The sequence below is a fragment of the Cariama cristata genome, unplaced genomic scaffold, assembly GCF_000690535.1.
Source record: "Cariama cristata isolate BGI_N322 unplaced genomic scaffold, ASM69053v1 scaffold17666, whole genome shotgun sequence".
In the NCBI taxonomy this organism is placed as follows: Eukaryota; Metazoa; Chordata; class Aves; order Cariamiformes; family Cariamidae; genus Cariama; species Cariama cristata.
In genome coordinates, this window is record NW_009624015.1 from 46180 (window position 1) to 60112 (window position 13933).

At 39.6% G+C, this 13933-nt stretch overlaps 1 protein-coding gene across 1 annotated transcript in view; it reads left to right on the forward strand.

The window, feature by feature from the left end:
- Positions 1-220: 220 nt before the first annotated feature.
- Positions 221-13933, forward strand: part of BCAS1 (breast carcinoma amplified sequence 1) — a gene marked incomplete at its 3' end in the record, with an annotated part of 33928 nt that continues 20215 nt past the window's right edge. The window contains exons 1-3 of the mRNA XM_009703012.1: positions 221-289; positions 388-466; positions 10479-11065. Of these exons, the coding sequence (XP_009701314.1) occupies positions 221-289; positions 388-466; positions 10479-11065 (735 nt within the window). The remainder of the gene's footprint in view (positions 290-387; positions 467-10478; positions 11066-13933) is intronic.

Below are 13933 nucleotides of genomic sequence, written 5' to 3' on the forward strand. Positions count from 1 at the left end.
GGTTTGAGCAGGAGTGGTTGGTGCAGAGTGGTGACAAGGGCAGGTGCCTTTGGGAAGGCAGGTGGGGCTCATTAGGAATTTAAACAGTCTGTCAGAGTCTGTCACCATTGGCTGTCTCTTAATTTGAATTAGGCAGTAAATTCATGTTAATGAGAAAGAAAGGGTTATATGGTTGTGGGTTCCCCCCCCCCCCCCCCCCCCCCCTTGATTTACAGGAGCTATGGGGAATGCAATGAGCCTCCCAGAGGAAGTGGAAGAAGACAACGCATGCACAGTAAAGAGCTATCAGGTAAGCAAGAGCTGCACGTGTTGATCTTCCCTGGCTATTGCAATGTTGAAATCCTATGATGTACGCAGTCCTAAGAACTGTATTATTTGCTATTTCAGACTCTATCTGAATCTCCTGGCAATATTAAAAATGGATCTGTTGCATTTGTTCAGGCTCGTTCTGCAATGAATGGTGAAGGTATGTACTGGGAAAGGGTAGCATATTTGCACTTCTTTTGCAACCAGACAGGCAGAAAGAGGTTTATGCTGGAGCAACAATAAATATTGGTGTATGGTATCAAATCAAAAGATGAACCTATGTTTCAGCTCTTGTGAATCACTAGTGTGGTTTTTCAGAAGCTTGAAAGTTTAAACATAACAAAGAGTAAAATAGGAAAATATTTCTCAAGTTCTTTGGAAGCTGTTTGTTCAATTGTTCTGAGAATTTAGTTCTGCTACTGGTCCACAAAAAGTGGCTTTATAGAGTGAAGATTTTGATTAGCCTGAAGTATTATAGGGCAGGAGTCTTTTGGCACTGGTCTCTCAGGGTGCTGCACAAACCTCAGGGTGTCCTGCGATAAACTACATCTGTATGGGCTCTGGTGGAAATAGTGCCTCTAACAAGCCTTTGAGGAATCATTGCTACAAGGAGCACAAATTGGGGTTCTTGAAAAGAGGTTGTAGTGAGGTAGGTGTTGTTCTTTTATCCCATGGAACAAGCAGTAAGACAAGAGCAAATGGCCTCAAGTTGCACCAGGGGAAGTCTAGATTGGATATTAGGAAAAATTTCTTCACTGAAAGGGTTGTCAGGCATTGGAACAGGCTGCCCAGGGAAGTGGCGGAGTCACCATCCCTGGAGGGATTCAAAAGACATGTAGGTGTGGTGCTTAGGGACATGGTTTAGTAGTGGACTTGACAGTGTTAGGTTCACTGTTGGACTTGATCTTAAATGTCTCTTCCAACCTAAACGATTCTATGATTCTATAATGCAGCAACGGTACCAATGCAAGGATCAGTGGCCTGTTAGTGAGGTTTTGTGTCTGGAGGTACACAATGAAATGTTGTTTTGCAGACTGGAATAAGAGAGCAGTTCATATTTTGGAAGGGAGAACAAATTGTCTTTAAATAATGTCATGGCATCCCTGCTGCTAGCAGGGAGTTACCAGGTGATGGCATTGTGCTTAGATGCCGGATTGAAATATCCACTGGTGTGGAAACTGATAGTCTGGAGGGGGATGTAGGAGACCAGAGAAAAAAAAAGGGGGACTGAATGCATTGGAAGAAAATAAACAGGCTAGAAACTAAATTTGAGCTTTAAAATATTCCCCAGCTACTATGGAGGAGTAACCTTTGTAAGGCTAATGTTTGTGCTGTTGATTAGGCTGCTTTGCTTTGACAAACCTGTTCTCTCATCACAGTGGGCACAACTCAAGGACTATACAGAAACTGGGCTGTTATATGAAGAACCGCTATAATATTCTGTTTATAAAAGAAATCAACAGTGTACCCTAGACTTGAGGGTCTATCCCCAAATTGCCTAACAGTGATGCCTAAAGACAGGCAGGCTAGAACAGTACAAAGCTTTGCAGAAATGGAGTATCTTGGGATGGATAGAGGAGGTGAGACAATAATGGGCCAGAAAAATGACTACTGTATTGCTTCAGGTAATGCTGGTCTGCTTACCAAAGAGCTTAGTGTGTCTCACTTGACGAAGGTTTGTAAGGATCTTGAGGAAGGCATTTCAAGGGACACCTGTGGCTGGCACAACAGGAGTTCACCCTGCTGATCTGCAACTTTAGCTACATGACTCTGAGGACTACTTACCAAGTGCCTCAGGTTGTTACAATATTGAGCATAGGAAATGGTGATGGAATCATGCAAGCCCAAAAGAAATGTATTAGTGTAAGTAATCTAAAGCCAAGAGTGATATTGATTAAAGTGACAAAGCGAAAAAGAAGAGAGTAGGAAACTTTGGGGGAGGACTTCTTCTAGTGACTGCAATAGGACGAATACATTCTTTTGAAACATTCTGCATGCACTCAGCCTTCTGGGGTGTTCTGAGCAATTTGAGTAATAAAAGAAAAATTTGCAAAATTCTTTGCAAGCTGGTTACAAAATATGAAATAAAACTAAAAATAAAATAAACTCCAGGTCCTAGCTACATGTTCTCATCCACAAGATTGTAAAGTCTTAGAAACCACCTCTACATTTTTTTGTGAAACCATGTTTCTGATTCTCTCAGTAGCAATTTCAACAAATGATATAATAAAAATGTGAGTGCTTTTTCGTTCATCTAAACATTTCCATCTTGTTCTGTGATTTCTGGTCCTGTGTTCTTGAGTAGATGCATTGCTTTGAAGTCAAAGATATCAAAGAATTATTTGTTAACAATGAGATATGTATAGGGATATTTTTTCTGTCCTGTTTGTCATTTAGAAAAAGTGATTGGCTGGGAAAAGTACCATCAAGTGGTAGGCATTATACCTGCAGCAATATTGTTACAAAACAATTGCCTCTGGACCTGAGGTTTTGCAGCAAAATGCCACTTCTGATCCTAAGCTGGGCCTTAGTGGTATCTTTCATATATAGAAACCTACCTTGCTCTCATTTTAGAGATAGCAGACCTTCTTGAAAAGAGCAGAGTATGTCTAATCTGTAGTGAGATCTTAGTAAACAAAAGTTAATTGTGTCAACTGCCTGTGTTTGAATTTTAGAGAATTTAGAGTATAGCACAGTAATTTATAGAGCTAGATAAGTGACAGCTGGGAATGCAGCATGGCTGACAACACTATTACCAAGAGGTCAGTCCTGTTTACCAGAATTTATTCAAACTGTGTCACAAGACTGACGTTGTAACCCTGACCACCTCTCTCCCGTTACAAGATATATTAGATATTACTCAACTACTGCCAGGGTAACAAGAGCATGGTGGGGGGGGATAGCGACTTGTTTCTCTTAAAAAAAAATGAAATAAAATTGATATGCCCCTCTTAAGTATAAACTGTGGGTGCTGGTGTAGAAGTTGAATAGTTGGTGGCAGTATGGGTAAATCACTACTTGGTAAGTGCATCCCACTTCAGACCTATTTGGATGGTGTTCACAGCAGGACAGCAACTGGGGTTTCGACTGATCACATCAGTGGCAGGCTGGACCCTGGTCTCACCATGGAAAGGTGCCTGTCAGCAGTCGAGACCCACTTCCAGTGTTGACACCTTGAAAATCTGGTGTGAACTACATGGCCTGAGCATTAAAAATTTGGTTCCAAGCAGTTTTGAACAGTTATCTCCACATATTCATGGGTAATTGCTCTCATCCAGAGAGATGTGTGTCTCATCACTTTTCAGCACCTCATTAATTTCTCCTTCCACCTTTTGTAGGCTTTGGAGCCCTTTTGAGCAGCATTTAGGCAGCACTCATTTGCAGCAGTGTTGCTTCAGTTCACATCTCTGCGGATTCAGCTATGTTAATTTTACCAGTGTTATCCTTGCATTGAATTTCTGTTTTCAGAATACAATAAAAACCAATAATTCTCTCTAACCTCTGTAAGGAAAGAAAATATTTTATTATTCATCATTAAGAGAACCCTCTGAGCCTGTTACATCCAGCTGAAAAATCTAGGCTTAGACAAAAATAATCAAAGACTGGTATGGCAATAAGCAGATGGTACTGACTACAGTTCAGAATCTCTGTTCCATGGCTAATTTCCTAATGCCATCTAGCTATAATAAGTCACTTTAAATGGCTGCCTACTAGAAAATAAAAGCCTGTAGCTGTGTGTTTCTGCTGGTGTAAACCAGCAGAGTTCTGGGAAGTAAATAAAAGCCAGATGATTTACACTGACTGAAGACCTAGAAAATAAGTGTACATTTTGCTCTTAATATAAAATGAAGCATATGGCATTGTTTTACTTAAATGGATTACCTAATTAATGTAATTACTAAATCAGTTTAAGTAGCAAGTCAAAAAATCAGACTGTCTTGTGCTGATATTACTTGTATTAACTTTATTAATGTTTAAAAATCAGTTAAAATCATTAACTATTTAGATACCACTGAAATCTCACTGGTTTGTGTAATGTAATCAAGATCTTGGTGAAATAAAAGTGCAAGTGTTGTTTGGAGATAGAAGTTATTCCTACAGAAAATGTAGTTGATAGTATTTCTAGAATTAAATAATGCAAGAAATAATACTGTAATCTATTTTATGGTCATAAAGCAAGCACTTCTGGAGAAAATAAAAGGGCTGCAAGAAAGGCAAATGAAGCAAGAGGATTTTATTAGTAGTGTTAGAGGTATGTTTGTGGTCTTTGTCTTGTTAGTTTGAATTTCTGTGATTGCCAGTGATCTGACCATGTGCTGTGCATTAAATGGTATAGTTGATAAATGAGTCTATGAAATCTATATCTGTTAATATAATGAAAAAAGAATCCAGAGAGTTAACTTAATATGACCAGAGGAAGTAACATTATTCGGAACCATCTGCTTCACATCTGGGTGAGCAGATTGGTGACTGGTTCCCTGCATTTGCTGCTTCTGCTCAAACAGGCTGACAGATGTGTGGGATTATGGATTCTTTCCATGACTTGCCTTTCCTGCTCCTATTGACTATCAGGGCTGCAGACATTGCACAGAGTGCTAGCATCCACCTTCTACTGTAATGCCATTTAAATAGTAGTGGTGCCCTTACTGCTACTTTACAACATGTTGCTTTGCATGCAAATGGATAGCAAATTTGATCCTGACTTTTCCTGATGTTGGCTTTTTTGAACTTTAAATAATAGAAGTACTTGGTGGACAACAGGTAAAGGGAAGAAGGCCAGAATTAAAAGCTGTATATCTCTGAGATTTGTACCATATAAAGCAGAAATGTCAGGAGGACGAAATGGGAAAAAATTTGTTTGTATTTGGGTGGCAATTACATGCAGATTAAAACAATGACCTGCTCATAAAAAGAAAGATTACACAAGGAAGAAAAGTTCAGTTAAGTTTATTCCAGAGGATAAATTTGATACAGCAAATTCTGCTACTAGCTGGTATGTATCAGAAACGAGTGTATTGCAATAACTCTGTGTGCCTGTCAGGTGTGAAACACAATGCATTTTAGTTATTTTTTAAGAATGATCATTACTATTCTTGGTGCTAGCTTCTCTTCCCCCATTTCCATTAATTTCAGTAAATCTATTAGGTAAATAGCAATGCTAGTTAACTCAGTGAAACAATTATTCTTTGAGCATGAATGTACTGTCGACTTTATTTGCATGGAATAGTCAAGCAAGAGTGCAAAGCAATATTAATGGTTTTTTTTTTCCTTAAGGAGGGAAATGTTTTACTTTGGAGTTCTCTGCTTCTGAAAACTCATTCATTTAGTCTTGTCACAACAGTTTTTGGGGTCTGCCACACAAACATAAGGTATACCTGGAGATCTGAAAATTCTACATTACACCAATTCTGTTCTAAATAACAGAAGGAAAAATTAACCTACACAATATCTATAAAAATATACCAGAAAATTAAATTAGAAAATTCACTCTTTGTTGCTAGGTATTTAGAATTTTAAGCCTAGTATTTACTGCAGTAATTCATTCAGGGCTACTATAATCCATTGTGCTGGCCTACACTGGACTTCTTAGTGCCAAATATTGCCTTCTAGCCCTTCGTGGTTCCTTCATGGCCATTAAAATCTATTGTCTCCATGATTATTTGAACTCCAGGGAACAAGATAATGCTGTGGAACTATAATTACATTGCTTTAGCAAAATATCTGTAATTGGCTTGTCAAAGATACTAAAACTGTATTTGTAGCTAATGGCTTGTTCAGTTCCAAAAAACCCTGATTTTTTTCTATTGTCAAAAGCAACAACATCAGAAAACATTTTCTCCTAGCGTTTATTTTATGGCATATTCACATGCTAGTGGCCTACAGGAGATGTCTATGCTGAAGACCTTGTGAATTCAAGTTGTTCCTCATTCAACAGCTAAAAATTACCTGCGCTATGAAAGAGTCAGTAGAATAAATGGCAGAAGGTGAGAAGCTGCCAATGTAAGGCACCACAGGACCTTATTTTATATGTTCCCTATGTGTAAGTATCAGCCATGAGGGTGCATATAACTGCTGAAACCAGACTAGAAATCAAAGGCTAAGGAGCATGTTTTAAGGAGGACGCATCTGAAGGATTTAACTTCAGCAAACTGAGCATCAAAAATAGGTGCCTATGTAGTAATAGCTTAGGCTGCTGCCAGGCATAAAAAGAGCAACCCAAGCTTCAGAAAAATCAGGTTATAGTGGAGGAGGGGCAAGGCAATCTGGAAGTGCTGGACAAAATTGCTTTTGGTCCCACTTGAGGGAGTTTGGCTGCCATCTGTTATGTGCACCAGGCTGAAGCCTGGTTATATTCCCACTAATTTGCAAAAGCAAATCAGCTGACAAAAGCTCAAGCAGCCTTTTTGTTTGTTGAACTGGTGGCTCTGAACTTCCTTTCTTGTCAGTCGCATCCTTGGGATTCCTGCCCACATCTGCCCTTCCCTCTGGGCAAGTGCTTCATCTTGGTCTCAAACACATGAAATAGGTGCTTTGTTGCAGGTGCCCTACACCAATGCTTTCTGAGCTCTGCTGCCTGCCCATGGGGTTCTGGGTACATTAGGTCCCATAATGAACAGAAATAATTCCATATCTATATGGTCAGTTTTGCAGCTCATGTGGTTAACTTAAGCCTGTGTTTGCTTTAAGGCTGTGCTCATTATAAGATTTTTTTGCTGTCCCTTTCTATTAAAGCCTAAGCACTTGCTTTTTAAAATTCAGTGCTAATTCTGCAGACTTGGTCCTCTTCTGTGTCAGCAAACATAGTGCTGTTCTTCAGCCTCAGCCTATGGAAGGGCTTAAAATGCTAGAGTCAAGGATACAAAAAGAAAGGGAAGAAAGTCTGTCAGCAATCACTTCTGAGCAGGGAAACGGTATTGACGTAACACTGCACTAACCATTACTCTTCTCCCTACAGTTTTCCTTATAAGTCAAGGAAAAAAATGTCTAATCCAGTAAATTTCAGAAAAAATATCTTTATTTTGAATGTGCTCTTACTGAAGAGGGACCTTGTGCAGCTAGAGAATTGCCTTTTTAACATATCCTGGTGAAGGGAAAGGAAGGACAAATCTGTAGTGTGACTGTCTTTTGTTAAATACTTGAAAGGAAAATGCCTGTGTAGTAGTATGAAATGTGATCTCACAGCAGTGCTGTAAATTGTATATTGATTTTAGTTTCAGAGCAGTTGTTAATCTCATTCGGAGTGAGCAGCTTTGATCTACTTGCAGACCTGGTCTTGAATTTGGGAAGTTTTGCTTCTATTCTGAATTCTACCTCTGGATTGTGGAATAATTTTGGAAAGGGTACTTCTGTGTCTCTTGCAAAACAAAACTCTCATGCACTCTTCATCCAAATACTGCAATTTCAAAGCCTTTCTCCTTCAGTCTGCTGTGAATATGGCATGAGTCAAACTCTGTTCTACCTACCACAGTAGTGTCTTCACGCTGGTGGTGGGATCTGCTTTGCTTGGTGTCTGAGCAGACTTTCCATGAAACAGTTTCAACTGTTTTGACACAAGAGACAGGCTGCAGAGCTCATGTCAGTGATATTTTCCAGGTCTTTCATTCCTTCCATGATAATTAGAGATAAAAGAAGCTTGATAGGTTAATGTGCTACATCTTGTTTAGTTGGTTTTCCTAATGATGAGCTTATATTCCTATTTTTATACTAAAGACAGTTTTCCTGTGTTTCATTTTTTTCTGTTACGTAAAGCAGAAGTTCAGCATCTATTACAATTATTTTCCAAGGGATATAATTTCTGCTTTCTTTAGCTGGGGAAGAGTTTGTTTTTTGCTTCCTTCCCAAGTTTCCAACTATAATTAGAAGTTAGGGTTTCAGTTCTTTTTCATATACCGCTGCAGGAGGCTTAGGAAACTATAACTGATACTTAGAGGCCCTGACTGAATAGGTGGCTAAGTAGCTAGTTATTTGCACCTTTTCTTTGCATGTCAGCATGTGGAAATAGGTGGTCATGAAATATTGCAGAAGAATATTACTGGCAAAGCATTCTTGCCAGCATGAGTTACTTTTCTTACATGGATAGTAACAGAATCCATGGAAAGAAAGTTCTCTCTATTACAATGCGCACAAAGAAGTGAAAATTTATTTACCTGGACGGAACAGGTTGTACTGAGGCGCTCTGGCCCCTCCACCTGCTTGCACGTGCCCAAAACACAATAAGAAACCAAATGTCAAATTAAAAATGTTAGAAGCAGAGAAGTTAGGAGCCAGCTCCCTGGCAACTGGTAAAACGCTGGCTGCGGTTGTGAATCCTGCACCACAGCCCTTGCTTTGTCAGCTGTTGTCTCCACTGCTGGCAAGTATTTCAGTAAAGGTAGTTGAGATTCACACTGGCATGCCAGCACGCTTTCTCATCTCTTGGGTTTATGGAAGATCCCACCTCTGGCTAGTCAGGACCGACCCTGAACTGTGAAGCAAGGGTTCCGCGGGGACTCTCAGTCGCTGAGTTAAGACTGTGGGGAAGGGGATGTCACAGCTGGATGCTGGGGCTCTGTTCTCCTCCTGCATTTGCCCAGGGACATGACCAAGGTCTCTGGGCACTGCTGCAAGAGGACAGTATCAAATGGATACAGACACATGTTGTAAAGTGCCTGCTGGTGCTTGTGTGTTGTTATGCAAAATCCTTGGGGAGGGTGGAAAGTTGGGGTAATTTTGCTGTGAAAAGTGAAGGGGTAGTTTTGAAAGCTGTGATCTAAAAATGTTCTGCTTTCCCTATCTTAAAAAGGAATTCAAAATGAAACTGAACACTGAAGATCTGTACTGTCAGACAGGCGTTTTAGTCAGGTTTTGTTGGTATCTGGGGTTTTATTTCTGTTAAAGTGAAATGTGAAGGACATAATATTGACTAGACTATCACAGTTATCATTTGAAATAATTTCAATTTTACACTGAAACTGACAATTTTAAAATTCTGATTTAGCAAGTCAGTTTGAGACTGTCAGTTTTTCACAGTTATAATTAAGTAGATCTAAATTCAGCCTTAATCTGTGGCAATGATTGACAGGGAAATCAGATACATATTCTAGTCAAAGTAGGGAGGAGAAGCTCAAGCTGAGAGGGAGCTGTAAGGTTTACCTCTCAACAAGCCTCCTCTTGTTTACTGGGGTTTTACACCACATAATCTGTGACTCAGTCTCCCATCCACAAAACAGACACAAGAAAGATTTTTCCTTTGTCTCTTGCTTCTTTTGTCTCCTGTAAAGCAGGAGCCTTCTCATCTTGTCTGCATATACAGTATTGGGGACTTTCACCTCAGCTGTATTATCAAAGTGCCATTGCAATATAAAATCATAAAATACACTTTTAAGACGAAAGACTTTTTCACATCTAAAGTGTGGTGGCCATGTGTGTACACAAGGGGGAATTATTTGTGAGAATTTTGAGCAGGGGGGAAATGTGATTAAGAGCCATATTGTTTGTGGGTAAAAAGTTAGAAAAGTATAAGAAGCCTTCTCAAATGTGATTTATAAGTATTCAAACTGGGCTTAAACTAACCTACAGACAATAGAGAAGTGTGAATAAAAACTGCACTATGGAGAGTAGGCAGCAAGGAAAGGAACAGTGTTGGAAAAATGAATAAAATAAGTTATGACTGCAAAGCCCTGTGGGGAATTTGGCAAGCCAGGAAAAAAAAAAAATCAGTCCTTGCGGTTTCCATTCTTTTTTCCCATTTAGCTTTGACAGAGGAAGGCATAATATATTAATATATAACTCTATCTCAAGTCTTGTTGATTTTTTTTCATATCACTGCTTTCATTTTAATAGGAAAGTAAAATATCCTTAGCATGTCCACTGGGCTAAGTAGTCAGAAATCTGGGCCATTATCTGACTTTGGCAGCTGAGAAGGGGCTGTGGAGAACAGAAAATTTGCACCAACTTCAATGGGGAATGACAGGAAAGAAAATCAGACGGGCAGGTCAGATAGATGAGCAGCAGTTTGTATTTAGCCCAGGAAGACAACAGGGTCACTAAAAAACTGCACTCTGTGTGGTCTTCCCTGAGGCTCCATGTTCCAGAATTAGTTTATTAAAAGCAAGGTTGCCATGATTAATTGTACAACCAGTATAACTTCTTTGCTATGCTGGATAATTACTGTTTTATGCTTCTGTTTGTAGTGGATGCAGAGGCAAGTGTTGCACGGGATAATGTGGCCGTTTCTTCCCCGAAGACAATGGAGGAGCAGAGCCCTGTTCCCAACGCGGGCGGGCAGAGTCTCGGGAGCGCTGCCAGGAGAGCTCTGCCATCTGCTAAATCCCGCTCTGTCTTCGCGTTTTCATGGTCTGTACCAGGGCGTACTGAAGATCCAGCTACAGATTCATCAGTTGGATCGGCAAAACTTGATGTCAGCTCAGAAGCGCCCGGAGTGAACAAAGCACCAAGTGACAGCGCGGAGGTTCCCGCAGCAGCTGCGCGGGAGGAAGGCACACATAAAAACCTGACCCAGGCCCCACTGGCAGCATCGCTTCATGACATCGATCTTGCAGCATCGGTGACACCTGAGGGAGAGGATGCGGCTGCCTCAAAGCCAAAACAAGTAACCTTCTTTGACAGGATCTTCAAACTGGAGAAGGGAAAGGAAAGGAGTAAAACGCAAATTGACACCCAGGAGAAAAGGCAGACTTCAGACCTTCCTGACAGGTGCATCACAGCGAAAGAGGCTGCTGGATTACAGAGTGCATCAAGCAGTGTCCCACAGGGGAAGGCAAGTGCTTGAGTAGGAATATCTGTTTCACTCTTAATGAAACCTCTTAGGAATATTAATTGTGCAGGGCAACTTGATGTCATGATGGCTGTGCGAATGAATCGGTGTTGCTCTTACAATTATTGTGGGTAAACCCCATAGGGGTGGCTGAATAGAGGTATGGGAGAAGAACCTATGGCGGAGTGGTAATAGCTCTGATCTTTGCCTCATGACTAAATGCTGGCATCTGACCTTGACTTTAAATCTGTTTGTAATTCTCTGAAAGTTTTGGGCAAGATAGCTGTGTTCATGCTCCAATTGCCAGGATGATGAACAGCAGCCAACTACAAATGAAAGCAAAAATACCTGAAAGTAGAATTGTTTCTTATGCTTTAAGAACTTAGTTTGACACTGGATGGTTTTGAAGAAGTTCTTTAGCATGTTTTGTGCCATTCTTAAAATAGTCACTCTTGAGCAATAGCTGCTTGTTGCATACTCCGTATACCAGAACAAGGAATATTATGCAGTAGCAATTTTTGCATTCTTAGTTATTGTGATTTTTTTTTTGTCAAGGAAATCTGGTCCCTTGGAATCGATTTTACAGGATGAGAATGCAATATAAGAAATCAAGTAACTTATCTGAGAGAGCACGCTAATCAAAGAAAGGAGCTGAAAACAGACATGAGTTTAGATTTTATACTTCCTGAAAAGTTTGATATTGGCAAATATACTGTAGGATTAATTTTCAGGTAATTAGCTACTGAAAAAGACCATCCCTTGGATGGGGTAAGTGGCATAATTTATTAGTTCTGCTGAACAGGTGCCAGTATATGCTAATTGGTGATCCAGCGCAAATCCTGTCCAATGTCAGGAACAGGAGGGAGAAACTAGCTGCATGACCCCCTCATCAGAATCTATGTATAAATGCCATTTTAATAGTAACTGCTTTTATTGGCCTTGTTCAGGTTTACAAGTAAGACTGCTGTGTGATCACTAATGCTTTGAATAGTGTTGAACCTAGGGCACAAGATGCTTACTGCTTGCACTGATGACATTGCAGGTTGTTCTCAAAAGTCTCTTCAATTTCTATTCTTCTACCATGTCTTCTCTATCTTATCTCCAAATCTGAGGAGGCATGACATTTCTTGTATAAACTTATAAATTGTAATATCTTTCTGAAGATTCATTTGTAAGACTAAACAGTTGTGGGTTTTGACCATTGCCCTTCAAAAGTGGCACCCATCGCTAGTATTTCAGACAGCTGTATATGCACATTTAAAGAATTCATAGTCTCAACCTAGCAGAAGGTCAAGTCATTCACTACATAATTAGAACAGGTGAATAATTCAGAATGAATAATCTATTCAGTGCATACTGGCACTTCCGTTAGTAGCTGAAGTGGAAGCTTTTCAACACTGTAAATTCCTGCAGATATTTTTGACTAATACACACAAAGAATAAGTTTTGCCTGTGGCTCACAAGAATTGTTACTTTTATAATCAAATGCAAAATTCATAATTCCCTATTTTGCTCTGATGATTGCAAACTACAGGGTGTGAAAGGTCACAATTCATGCTGTTGAATTAGTACAGCGTGAAACTAATGAAATAACAATCTGAAATAGCTTTAACCAGAAGTTAGAATTACACATTTGCTGGTAGCAAACAGTCAAGTGGGAAAGCTCAAGTAAGCAAGTGTTTGTAACAAGCAACCATCAGGGGACAGAACAAGACAGTCTATATCTTATTCTGCCAGTTCAAACAGATACTAGAATACTGCTCATTCAGATCAAGCTTTTTTTATATCAATAATGCCTAGCTTATTAATTTTAAATTCCATCTCAGTCTTCAGCTTATACCTATCCATACCCTGAACCTCACTAATGGCAATAACCTGGAAATCCCAGGCACTCATCAGCTGTAGGTTATGTTTGGGATGTGTGTAAGTGTTTGCAGAATTGTAGCCCACACAACAGGTTTTTGGTGCATGGAGGCTTGCTTGAGGACAGGTCTCCTGTTTAACAAAAGTGCCTGTACATCTTTTACATGTGTGCTTAAAGCTGTACTACTGAAAATCTCTGAGGACTCACAAAATCAGGGTTCAAGTTGCTCACTGTAAATGAGTGGCAGAACTGTATCACAGGGGAGAGTGAAATTTTAACATTATCCTTGAATTTCTGGACTATAATTTTTGTGTTTCATTCTTCAGATATGAAAAGGGGTATATGTTGGGGGCAGACAGGAGTTAAGGGCCTTTTCTGGGAAAAATATACCAACTAAGCACTCCTGATATGTTGCCAAACTTACTTTAACTCCATTTCTAAAACAAAGGCCATGGCTCTGCCTTGCAGCACAGTTGCCTTCTGTTCCTTCTAAAGCTGCTAGTTCTCATGCAGGATGGGAGAATGACCAAGTCTAATTTAATTGCCGTTACTGTAGTAAGTACAAAACTGTTACCAAAAAATCATACTAAAGATCCAGATATTGCTGCCAACAGTTTTTTCTTTTTTGGTGGATTATGACTTGTAGTATCTGTAAAAGCTAAAAGCAAAGCAAAGTTTCCCTGATTTGAGTGCCAACATAAACAGCATTGCTGGTAAGTAAGAGAGAGGCTCCACAGTTGTAGCTTAAGAGCTGCACAAACATTCTGTGTTTGGTGAACCACTCTTTATTTTTGTGGTCTACAAAACTACATTCAGAACACAGCATAATTAAAACAAGGACAGAATTCATGAATTCATGAAGCATTTACTATGTAAGCCAAAGAAAAGATAAATTATATGCCTGAAATGTTTCACTGAGCCATGATTCATACAAACAAAAGTGCTGGCAGGAATACATTCTTTTGATATGTTTTTCTAATGACTGAACTGAAACTACAGTATAAGTA